This window comes from Nuphar pumila, chromosome 2 (genome assembly GCF_984573655.1).
Source record: "Nuphar pumila chromosome 2, dmNupPumi1.hap1.1, whole genome shotgun sequence".
Lineage (NCBI taxonomy): Eukaryota > Viridiplantae > Streptophyta > Magnoliopsida > Nymphaeales > Nymphaeaceae > Nuphar > Nuphar pumila.
In genome coordinates, this window is record NC_143250.1 from 9,682,408 (window position 1) to 9,695,469 (window position 13,062).

Sequence of the window (13,062 nt, forward strand, 5' to 3'; positions counted from 1 at the left end):
CTCCCGAAAGGTATAAAGGCATTGTTTAATCTCGACGTGAGGAGGCACCCCTTAGCTCTTATTAGGAGATGAATTCTTCTTTTGTTTTTGTTCCCAGAAGATCTATTCACTCTCGACATTCAATTGACAGATGGGTTAGTTATGACAATTTCACGATGGATTTCCAATTCTTCTTAACCTCTTTAGGTAAGGAAGATCAACCCACAACATTTTATCAAGCAGTAAATTCTAAGAAATGGATCAAAGCTATGAATGAAGAAATGGAGGCTCTTCATGAATGTGGCACTTGGGATATTGTTCCCTGACCTCACGATAGAAATGTGGTTGGGTCAAAGTGGGTGTATAAAATAAAGTACAAGCCGGATGGTACCATTGAACGATACAAGGCTAGACTGGTTGCCAAGGGCTTCACACAGGAGCAAGGACAAGACTATGATGAGACCTTCAATCCAGTTGTAAAAATGGGTACTATTCGAATTATACTATCATTGGCTATTGAGCACCAGTGGACTCTCAGTCAACTGGATGTGAAAAATGCAATTCTACATGGAAATCTGAAGGAGAAAGTGTACATGGAGCAACCCACTGAATATGTAGAAGGAAACTCCAAAGAATACATATGTAGGTTAAAGAGAGCTATATATGGTTTGAAGCAGGCGTCTCGATCTTGGTTTGACATTTTTTCTTAAGAAGTAGAGAAATATGACTTTAGTCGATCTCTTTTTGATCATTCTCTTTTCATATTCAGATACAAAGATATAGTTATCTTGTTATTGATATATGTAGATGACATTATCATTACAGGTAACTCTAATGAATATATTGATCAGGTCAAAGAGCTCCTGAACCACAGATTTAAGATGGACTTTGGTAAACTGCGGTATTTCCTTGGCGTTGAAGTCGATAGGACCACTGAAGGCATGACACTTACCCATAAGTATACCATTGATGTTATCAACAAGGTAGGTATGAAAGATTGCAAGCCTCTAAGCACACCCAGTGTACTCCATCAGAAACTCAGTTCCCAAGATGGAGAATTGTACGAGGTCCCTACAGGATATTGCAGGATAGTAGGGATGCTTCAATATCTCACCTTCACTCGGTCTGAAATTGTTTACTCTGTTAATCAGGTATCTCAGTTCATGCATGAACCACATATTGGGCATATGAAAGCTGTTAAACACATTCTTCGATATTTAAAGGAAACTATTGGAGATGGTCTTCTGTACAGAAAGAGTATGAATGGACATCACACACATGAACTTCTTGCTTACACAGATGCAGACTGGGCAAGAGATTCAGATGAGCGCAGGTCGATCTCAGGGCATTGTGTTTTTATTGGTCTAAATCTTGTCTCTTGGAGCAGTAGGAAACAAAAGGCCATTGCCAGGTTGAACACAGAAGCTGAATATAGATCAATGGCAGATGCTACAGCCGAAGTAACACGAATCAAACACCTGTTGACAGAAGTAGGAGAATTGATATCTTGATGTCTTCTCTTATGTGACAATCAAAGTGCCATTAACATGTCGTTTAATCCCATCTACCGCAGTCGTGCCAAGCATATTGAAATTGATCAACATTTTGTGAGACAGAAGGTTGAAGAGAAGAAAATTGAACTTGAATTCGTTCAGACTAGTTATCAAGTTGCTCACTTGTTTACAAAGGGACATATTTTGGATGTTAAAAGGCAAGTTGTTCATGGTTCAAAACCATGTACAACTTGAGTGAGGATGAAAATAAGTCGTCATTCACATATGGGTTTGGATTCGAGATCCAGACCCAAACTCGAGTTTATTTAGTCACATTTTCATTAATGGTTCATTGTAATTTAGTCTATTGTGTAAAGGGTATTTTAGTACCCTAATATTTGTGTCAGCTAATACTTAATGACAAGCCATATACGTAGACCCTGATTGAGGTTTTCTACAGCCACACATTTTCTCTCCCTATTCTTTACTTGTTCTTGTGAATGAATGACAGAACCCATGAATTTTAACAGCCAGACATATCAAAATTGCTTTTAAGAACATTTTTAATAAACTCAAAGCCCTTTTTATCATTCTCAGTGATGATCATATCATCAACATATAACAATAAAATAGTTATGTGATCACGTGCATTCTTAATAAAAAATACAATATCAGTATAACAAGTAAAATCATTATCAAGAACAACTTTACTAAAGCGAACATACCAAGCTTTTGGAGCTTGTTTAAGACCGTAAAGAGATTTATTAAGTTTAAAATTTTTTCCTTTCCCAATCTCAAGACCTGGCGGAGGATCCATGTAGACTTCTTCGCAAAGGTCCCCATTTAAAAAAACATTTTTGACGTCTAATTGATAGATAGGCCATTGTTTGATGGATGCTAAGGCTATTAAAGTTCTTACACTAGTCATCCTAACAACCAAAGCAAAGGTTTCCTCATAATCAATTTCATATTCTTTTGCATACCCTTTAGCAACTAACCTAGCTTTGCATCTTTCTAATGACCTATCAATCTTAGTTTTGACTTTATAAATCCATCTACATCCAGTAGCCTTTTTTCTAAAGAGAGACTTACAATTGTCCAAATGTTAGCTTTGCTGACTGCTTTTAATTCAATGTGGATGTTGCTTGACTTCTTTAAAATTTGAAGGCTCATGATAGAAGTGAAACATCATTAGACAAGTTCTATAATTTGGGGAAAAAGAATCATATGACACAATTTTTTTAGGTCTACTACTCCTAGAAGATCATCTAGGTATGGATTCTTGTACTTGATCTTCTAAGGAAATGTTTTGTGAATACATGTCAAAAGCATTTTGATGTTCATTTTTCTCTCGCCGAGTATACACATGGATATCATTGGGATTCTCATTAGGAGAATTATCATTTTGATGAAGCAAATCATTATTTTGATGAGAATTGTCATCACAAACATTATTGTTTTTGAGATTCAAATGCATTTTGTTCTTCAAGAAAAGACATATTTCTTGAAATATAAAGTTTGTTATTTTTAACATCATAACACCTATATCTCTTTTAATTTTCACCATACCCAATAAAAACACATTAAAGAGCTTTTGGTGAAAGTTTATCTTGTCCTTGAAAAAGAACAAGGCATCTAGAACAAAAAAATCTTAATCTTTTGAAATGCAGAGATATGTTGAACAATTTTTCAAAGGAGGAAACATTTTTTAAGGATTAGGATGACATCTTATTTATAAGATAAATTGCGGAAAGAGCGGCTTTGGCTCAAAAGTTCTTTGAAATATTTTTAGATATAAAAAGAGTTGTTATTTCAATAAGATGCTTATGTTTTCTTTCGACAAAACAATTTCGTTGGGGAGTTTTAGTACAAGATCTTTGATGAATAATACCGTTTTATTTACGGTATTTTTGAAATTCATTTGACATGTATTCTCTTCGAAATCGGATCTAAAAATCACTATATTGTTTTGAAATTGATTTTGAATAAGGATATAAAATTCTTTAAAGAGAGAAAAAACATCAGATTTGTTTTCAATAAAGTAAACCTAAGTGTATCTAATGAAATAATCAATAAAGACAACATAATATGAATATCCTTTTTTAGACATAACGGGTGCCGGTCCTCATACATCTGAATGCACTAATTCAAATGGTCTTTTAGAAATAAAGTTGCTATGTGGATAAGGAAGAGAATGTATTTTTTCAAGAATATAATCATTGCATGTAAATTCTTTTTTATTACAAATTTTTTCCAAAAAAAGAAAAAGATACAATTTAGAGACACTAAGATGACCAAGCTTTTTGTGCCAAGTGACAATATCTTTATATTGGACATGATTACACAATGATTTGGATGGTAAGAACAAAATATTCATATAATATAGGTCTCCTCTTCTATAACCTTGTCCAATCTACTTTCCAGATGGGAGATCTTGCACATAGCAATAGCCCATGAAAAAAAGATACTACATCCAAAATCGGTTATTTGAGAAACGAAGAAAATATTTAAATTAAGTTTTTGAATAATTCAATTTTTTGGAACATAAAATTCTTTGTTTTTATTTAAAAACTTTTCAAGGTTTTCCATTCCTTTAACATCTAAAGATGTTCCATCGGCCATGAAGATGAATGATTTAAAAGAGAAGATTTGGTTTAGATAAAAGAAATGCATTTGAAGTCTTATGAAAGGAGACACCAGAATCAATGATCCAAGAGGACATACAGGGAGTTAATGAGACCACAACACTGGAGGTAGAAGGTATGGAAGAGTTGTTTCTCATGAATTGTTGGAAGACTTTCTGTAAGTTGAACAATGAAGTCTTTTATGTCTCCATCTCTTCTTAATTCTTCACTTGAATTGCTTGGACTATCTCCAACAGAAGCCATTTTCTTCTTAACTTTAGGGCATTCAGGTCTAAGATGTGCCCTTTCATTACGACAAACAAATTTTTTTTTACCATTGTTATTTTTTCAAAAGTGAGCAGGTTTATATGTCATATTTTTTTTCAGTTTAGATACCACATGGACTTTATCAAAGTCTTTTTTAAGAGCCAAACGGGTTTCTTCTTGGCATAAATCGGCAAGTACTTCACTAAGAGGAGTAGGAGCCTTATGAAGAAGGGATCCTCTTAGTTGTTCAAATTCATGATGAAGCCCATGAAAAAATTAAAAAAATCTTTCTTTCTCCATTTGCTTTTGCCTCATGACAATATCACTTCCTTCTCATTGAGGTTCAAGGAGAGCAAACTCATCACATAGCGGAGACAGAGTATTATAATAGTCTTTAATACTCATGTCTCCTTGCTTGGTTCTTCTTATCTTTTCTTGTAAAAAGAAATGCCTAGCAAGGTCCTTTTGAGTGTACTTACCTTTTATGAATAACCATGCTTCATTTGCCTTCTTAAATTTGGCTAGATTAACACAAATCTTGAGCTCCACGTTATTCATGAACCATGCTAATATTTTGGCATGCTTACTTTTCCAATCTTCAACTTTAGATTGGTTTTCTTCAATAACTTTAGCTTTTTCTTCATTTTCTTCCTTCTTGGTGAGCTTTAATTGTGGTTTCTTGCCTTTGAGGTTGTTTTCCATAGCGACCACCCACATTCTATAGTTGGTCCCATTCAATTTGAATGAGAGGTCAATCTTTGCATCTTTGTCGGCCATTGCGGAAGAGTTGAAAGAGAACACTAGTATGAAGCTTAATCACACTAAAAAGTAAAAAGAAAGAAGTCCCAAGAGTGTTCAAACACCTAGGAGCTTTGATACCATGTAATGAAATGCAACTGCCAAAAAAGAATGACACAAAGTGGCTACAAGAAGGCACAAATACATAAGATGTCCCTAATGGACCAAATACAATGTGCCACAAAGGGCAAACACCAAACACAAACAAAGTGAGAAGAGAGAACTTAATAATATAAGTCACAATATATTATGAAATGCTTGAGAAAACATTAGAGAGAGATGGGAAAAAAACCCTATATTTATACACACAAAAGGTACCCAAGGGGGCTCCCATAGAGTCATTGGGAGCTCCCTAACGGTAATATTTGTGATTGTTGGGGGGTATCCCAATGGCTCTAGTGGAGGCCCCTTTTACATATTTGAAATGAAAAATAAAAAATGAAAATAAGAAAAATAAAAGAAACTAAAAAGACCCTACTGGTCATGCGCATGACCGTTGGGGGGTGTCCCAACGGCTCTTTGGGCGACCCCTTTTACATATTTAAAATGAAAAATAAAAAATGGAAATAAAAAAAATAAAAGAAACTAAAAAAGACCCTATTGGTCATGCGTATTTTACATGAAAAGAAAAAGACTAAATTTCCCCTAGTGGGCATTACAAGGCGTAGAGGGAAATATATATATATATATATATATATACACACACACACACATATGTATACCATATATATATGGTACATATATTTTAACAGTAATTGGGTGGTATACTCTATCTGTGATTCCAAATCAATCAGAGACTGATCTGACCCGATCTTGGTATACCCATGGGTTTGGGTTGGGTCCAGAATATGGGCCCGTTGGAAAAATGGTTTGGTTCTTGGGTATGATGGATGGACTCGGACCCGTTTGGTCTTGAGCCATTTTTTATACCTGACCCAAATGGTTATACACAATCTATACTCAAACTCACCTGAACCCTAACCTGGTATCTAACCAAACCAGAACGGGGTATGTACTTAAACCTGGTATCTACCAAAACCGACCCAAACTTAAACCCGTTTATACACAAAGCTATACCAATCCAAACCTGAACCAGCTGATTTTGATTCATTTTGAATATGGTACAACATTGTTGTCTTTTTATTTTGACTTGATATAATTGATTGGTTTCAAAATATTATTCTTTTTATATTTAAAATTGGCACACTTTAGAATAGTGAATAAGCTTCTCAATTTAAGTGCTTATAGTAAAGTTTGTTAGCATATAATCCTCTTAAAGAATAGCTGACTCCATTAGTTTGTATATCTAAATGTTGACTAGGGGTAACTGGGTCTACAACTATGTCACAGAGACATGGCTAGGGGGACATGGGATATGCCATTTTTGTGTAATTTTCTACTAAGAATAGTATGCAGGAGAATCCCTGTGACATAGGTCTGCAATATCAATCATACACAGACCCGAATTGAAACCGTAACCCATTAAGACTTGACCTCATCATACTCGAACCCATTACTGCATATGGTATACATTTTTCTGCCATACCTAGACCCGGATCTGAATCAAAATGGGCTGGGTCTGGGTCTAATTCTTAGACCTGATCAAAGGATTGCTCTATTCAAGACCTGATCCATATGTATGTGAATACTTTAACTTATATGGATCCACATTTTTCAACCATACCTGACCTGGACTCATATCTGCAGTAGAATGGGTCAGGTTTGGTTCAAACATTTATACCCAATTCAAAATTGGGTTTGACAGGATCCGACCCAGTTACACCCCTACAAAATTTAGATAAAGAACACAAGTAACTTTGAAATAAAGATCACACAAAGGGTGGCATTGATTGTGTTCAACACATGTTTGATTGTCTCAATGAAGTGTTGTTGTGTGCCAGGTATTATGTAGTGTCAACACGGGTCACATGTGGTAACTGGTAAGTAAAGTGTCCATGTTAATCAGCATTTTGGTTTTCTCACAAATGCATAAGCATTCTATATCCTACCTTTTACTGAAGCACCTTAAACATTATTGGAAATTTAATGCTACTATTGAAGTGTCAAGAATTACCAACGAGTGCAAATTGACTATTATCTTTTTTTACTATTTTATGTTTCTTTCTTGCAGATGCTTTGGTAGGCTTATGGTCCAAAATTCATAACCAATAGGGAACTTGTTTTTTCTCCCTATATTGTAGTTTGGTTTGAGGGTTCATTTTGATATTTTTATGCTAGAACACATTCATATTTGAATATTGTGATAGGCTGTTTTAGATAGAGCATTCAGCATTAGTTATTGTTGTTATACTATAACAGGGCACTTGGTGGGAAAGAAAGAGGGTGGCTGCCTTTTTAATGGGGGATCTTAGTAAAAGTAGGAAGAAGTGCCTACTTTGGACATCTAAAGAGAGAGATGTTGGGAGCAAGTAGTGTATTTTGAGAAGACCCTATGGATTTTCAATAAATTGTAATGTTAGATGATTATATTAAGGTGTAATTTACCAAAGAAAAAGCTTGTCTTTCACAGTAACAAATGTGTCAAAATAAAAAAAAGAAAATTGTAATATAACACGGTAATACATACCATTGCCATATTTGGTTGTATCCAAGTGGATTTTAATTTAAATACTAAGAAATCCAAAAAGGATGTGATGAAATACTGATAGATATGATGAATAATTGTGTGCAACACATGAAAACAATTGTAGGTAAAATGCAAATTACTATTCCTGGAAGAAGTTGATTGCAATCATTGATCAGCTTTGTGAAAGACACCTTTAGTTAAACATATGTTTAACTTTAAATAATGCCTTCATATATAAGTTCTGATGTTCTGGTTAATTTCATTTCATGTGTGAAAATTCTTTAGTAGCTGTTTGGAACTTTCCATAATGTTGTTACCTTTGCAGACCAGTACTATGGATCAGAAAGTATCCAAAGAATGTGGGATGCTTCTGGTTGCCACTTTCAGTTGCAGGTTTGCTATTATTTATCGAATGGAAGAATAGTCCTAGAATGTCTAGCATATCACCTACTGTTGATTATGTGTCTCTTCTGGTTTAGTAAATTCAATTTTTGTGATGGTCTATTACACTTCAAGCAAACATTATTGTGGCAGTTCCAGAGTGATATCTTTTGTGGCCTTTTTTATTCTCCTTTTTTCTTTCTAGTTTTCCTTGTTTTGGTGTCTTGATCTTTCATTGATTTGCACAAGTTCTATATTGCTATCTATTTTTTCCTGTTTGGTTGTCTGTTGGTGTTACATATATATCATGACATCTTTGTGTTCTTTCTGTTTTCAAAAATCTAGGTGGATGTAGTGTTCGAATATTATGGATGTTTGCTCTGGGGTTTCATATTTGCACAATATGAATGATTGTTGGGGGTTATAATGAGCTGAGCTCTTGTGAGAAGCTTGGGCTTGGGTCATTAAAAACTTGACTGAAGTTTTTTCAATAAACTAAGTTGAGCTTGACCTCAAGCTTAGGCTCCTTAAAAGTTGAATAATCTTTTATGAGCTTGTTTAACAATGTCATAAAAGGTGTACCACAAGGTGTATTAGGTCTAAGATACGGATTTATTGTATCTAGGGGGTGTCAATTGGTTGGCTTTGACCTGGACCTGACTCATACCAAACCCTATAAGGTCAGGATTTGGTGATAAAGAAGGAGGTTCGATTAGAAACTGGGTCAGACCCAAAGTGTAACGACCCCAACTCCTCCCCTTTCTAAAAATGCATATATATATATTTTTTTTTTATATACAGAAACCTTCCTAAGGATCTGGGGTCCTCACAGTTCCACTTTCCATTGGATATCCCATCACACAAAGTACTGACAATCATCATCAATGAGTAGTAACACCAACCATTTATTTATGAACCAAAGTAAATTGTTATTACCATTCTTTATACAACCAAAGAGTACAAGAACTGAAGAGAACAATGGAGTCAAAAACAAAAATAAAATCTCTCTGCCACTGCCGAACTATCCACTCCAAAATGTGAACCTCGTCCATCCATAGTGAACAACTCATCTCTCACTGCTCTCCATTTCCTGTAAAACCAACGAAGTAGAAGGGTCAGAACAAAATTCTGAGCACTACTATTTCAAGGAAATTAGGTGAGACAAAGATCATGAGTAAGAATTCATATGTTGGTTTGAGTGAGTGCAGATACAACCAACATGCAACATCCAATCATGCATAAGTGTAACATATTTTTCATACTCACGGCTAAAGGACAGTAAGACAGTAATACACAGCAATAATAAAACATTTCAACATGCTTTTAAGAAATGAATTGCATACATTTACCATATCATGAACTAGAGATCATTTCAATTGATGCATGGCTTAGTGCAAAGAAGAAAATGCATGACTTCCTTATTATCTTACCTTTAAGTTTGAGTTTTCATTCCATATGCATGACCTTATTTAATGCGTACAACTTTAAGTTTCTCTTTGAAATTTCCATCGCCCGCGGATACACCAAACGGGTAAAAAAAAAACCCCCGAGGTCAAGTAGGTTCCCAGGGTAGATTAGCACACAAATTGGTATTTTATTACTGGGTTCCAACCTAGCCCTCGACCGAGTCACCCTCGGAACATTAGACCTCCACATCTAATGTCGGGGACACAAGGGACACCCCACGCCCACAAGTGCCACTTCCTTTGGTACCAAACAAATTCACAGCTGTGACCAACACCACCACTCCCGGGTAAAGTGACGGGTTCTCCCTAAAACCGTGGCCAGGAGAAAGAACCTCCATATCGGGTTCTGGGGACCAAAATTCACGCACACAGAGTTTTTGTATCCTCACAGCCTCCCCAGGACTGAAAACTCTAAGATCTCCATTCTCCAGATGGAAGACCTCAGATCAAAAGTTACACTGTTCTTCATTATGTGTTTATTTAATTCAGTTCTAAATTTTTGCAACACCCTATGCAAACGTGAAGTGTAAAGCTCGCATACACCCCTGCGAGAACTCATATGGGACTCCCGCCCACGAATACCATGTGAACAGTGTAGTAGTGTGCCACCATCTTACGTTGTGTAAGTGATGCAGCCAATGTGGAAACAAAACCAACTTTCTTAATAAAGTGCGCAACTTACCACACCATATGCATGTACTATCCATGTACAAGTGTCTCTATGACACCCCCTACCTCTTATGCATTCATCCATCGATCATAAATTCATGACAACAATCCATGCATGATATCACATTTTAAAACCCACATTGATCCATATATGCACATGAGGCATTAACCAATACATACTTCCATGTAACATACCACATATTTCAACAAGCATTCATGATTAACACAAACAACAGTATACTAACCAAGCTCACATTTAACTATCATGAAATGAAATGCTATCATTCATCCATCCATCAGCAATTGTGTAAATCCCAGCACCTACTATGAGTTAGGCTTGCCACACTCGTTCTTTCGTCCCACTGTCTAAGTGGTCCACCCTACTTAGACTGCTGGCTGGAATTGGGTCATCCAGCCCATCCCTGATCATGTTACTGCACACACACCATCTTAAAACGAAAGAAAAGAAACAAACAGGCTATTCCCCTATGGCTGGTGGTCTTTATAACAGAGAAAACACACCATTAGCAGCCGATTATGGAGAAACAGTAATAGCATCTAGAAGAAATGCTAATAATGTCAGTCATTGGTACCCAGACATCTGTTGACAGGGGGATCCCCTGCAAATCCTTATAACATTAAAATGAACATCTTAAAGTGCATTATGTAAATGTTTTAGATTTAAAACATGCAGAATGTATACTTAAAATATTTCAAAAATATAGGCTTAAGAGTGTCACTATAAATCCCCAACTATCACCATTGCTCTCATGAACTGCAAATGAAATTTAAGAGTTATTTCGTACAACTCATAACTGGTTGAGTCCAACCCTCAATACCTTAACACAACTCAGAAAAATCATAGACTTCAGCAGACCCATGATAAAAATGACACTTCACAGCCCTTAAATTATGGTGAACCGAGCTGCTGATATGAGACTCCCTCATACATACACCAAATTTAACCCACTGTTGCAACTTAGTATAAAGCCCATGATCAAGACTATTGTAATCAAATGAAAACTGTAAAAAGATACTACGCATAAAGTAACTTAACATTCATGGTTTTAGTTCTATCAACACCCCTGTACAGGAGAAATCAGATTTTCTTTACGGGAATCGTGTTTACCCCAAAATCGACAGATGAAACCCTAGATTAGGCAAATCAGGTGCTTCCACACTGATTCCCTAAATTACTACACACCAAACCCAAAATCGGTGTAGAGCACGCATGTAAAGTCAGGGATTTACATTGACAAGTTAAACCCTCATTGCTGTCCGAGTTAGGACTTCCCCTATAACCCCTCACATGGAAGATCCGAAACCCCAAATTCACCGATTTGGGGTTTTAGGTTTAGGGCTAATGAAAACCCCAAATCCTACCCTCAAACCCTCATACAAGATCGAACCCACGTTCGATCCCTCACCCATTTCCAAGAATAGCCGTACCTTTTTACGGTGATTTCCGGCGGCTGGTGGCTTCCGTCGTGAAGAGGTGCAGGCCGATGGTGTTTCCCCCCCTACAGCCGTGAAGGGAAATCCTCGCAAGAGCCTTGACGGGTGCGGAAGGTCGAAGCTCCTGCCGTGAAGGCTCCTTCCTCCACTGTGTGCGCACCGGTCGTGAGAGGGAGGGAGGTCGAGTGGGAGAAACAAAACCTGAATGTGGGGACTTCCCCTCCTTTTTAATGCCGAGCTCCCCCCCTTTCCACCTCCTTCCGAGAAAAGAGGGGTTGGTTACGTTCTGCGTAACCCCCCTTTCACCCTCTCGACTTCTTGAAATGCAAGAATCGTGCTTGAGGCACGATTCTTGATTTTTGTTTCATAAGGCTCGCACTCGGGTCCGGGTCCAAACCCTGCGACCCGCAACACCCGATCCAACATATACTTGGATCCGGGTCTTTCTGTGCTAACGGATCCTCAGTTGGATCCTTGCGGGTCCAACTGTGGATCCGACCCTAATACCTGAGTATTTTCCTAATTAGATTTATTTTAAAAATCCGAATTTAACACCCATTTATTGATTCCTTTATGGGTCCGGATATCGGGTCCTAGACCCAAATCGACTAAATATGCCCTAATTCTTCCGGATATTACACAAAGGGTCCAACTCATATATGGAGCCGGGTATGGTTTGTGAAATTTCATACCAGACCCATGTCCAACCCGTGGACCCATGATTTTTCAATATAAAAGAGATAAAAATATTATTTTACTAGGTATGGACCAGGTCTGGTTCATGTCATCTTTGTAGGACCTGGGTATGGTTTTTCTTATGGTGGACAGATCGGGCCCAGGTCCAGACATGGCACCAGCACCTCAAATTCAGATCCGGGTTTGGACTCACCTGGGTGCGAACCAGATCTGACCTGTTGACACCCCTAAATTTGTACGATATGATACACATAAAAAGGCTAAGGGCTTCCACTAGGCAATCAGACCAAATAAAACCAACCTGCTTTCACACGATATCTTTAAACAAATATTCAATACATTTAATAAAAATAAAATATAAGAGGACAGATTAGAGCGATGACCTATATAACATCAAGCAAAGCTAGATGTGGGAAGAACATGAATACTTCAATCAATGTGATAATTATATGTAACAACTAGCAAATAATAGATGGCATTAACAATATGAACAACAATAATTAATAAATATGGTGTGTGAAACAAGCCACACCATATATGAAAATGTAAACAACGCATATAAATACAATACCACATCAAGTACTAACTTTCCAAGTAGCCATTTGAAGAATCTGGAAGTCTTGGAATGATCAGATTTTCAAGGAAAA

At 36.7% G+C, this 13,062-nt stretch overlaps 1 protein-coding gene across 1 annotated transcript in view; it reads left to right on the plus strand.

The window, feature by feature from the left end:
• LOC149844701 (uncharacterized) overlaps nucleotides 1–13,062 on the plus strand; it is a 115,775-nt gene that overhangs the window by 36,032 nt on the left and 66,681 nt on the right. The window contains exon 7 of the mRNA XM_089985978.1: nucleotides 8,074–8,141. Within this exon, the coding sequence (XP_089842104.1) occupies nucleotides 8,074–8,141 (68 nt within the window). The remainder of the gene's footprint in view (nucleotides 1–8,073; nucleotides 8,142–13,062) is intronic.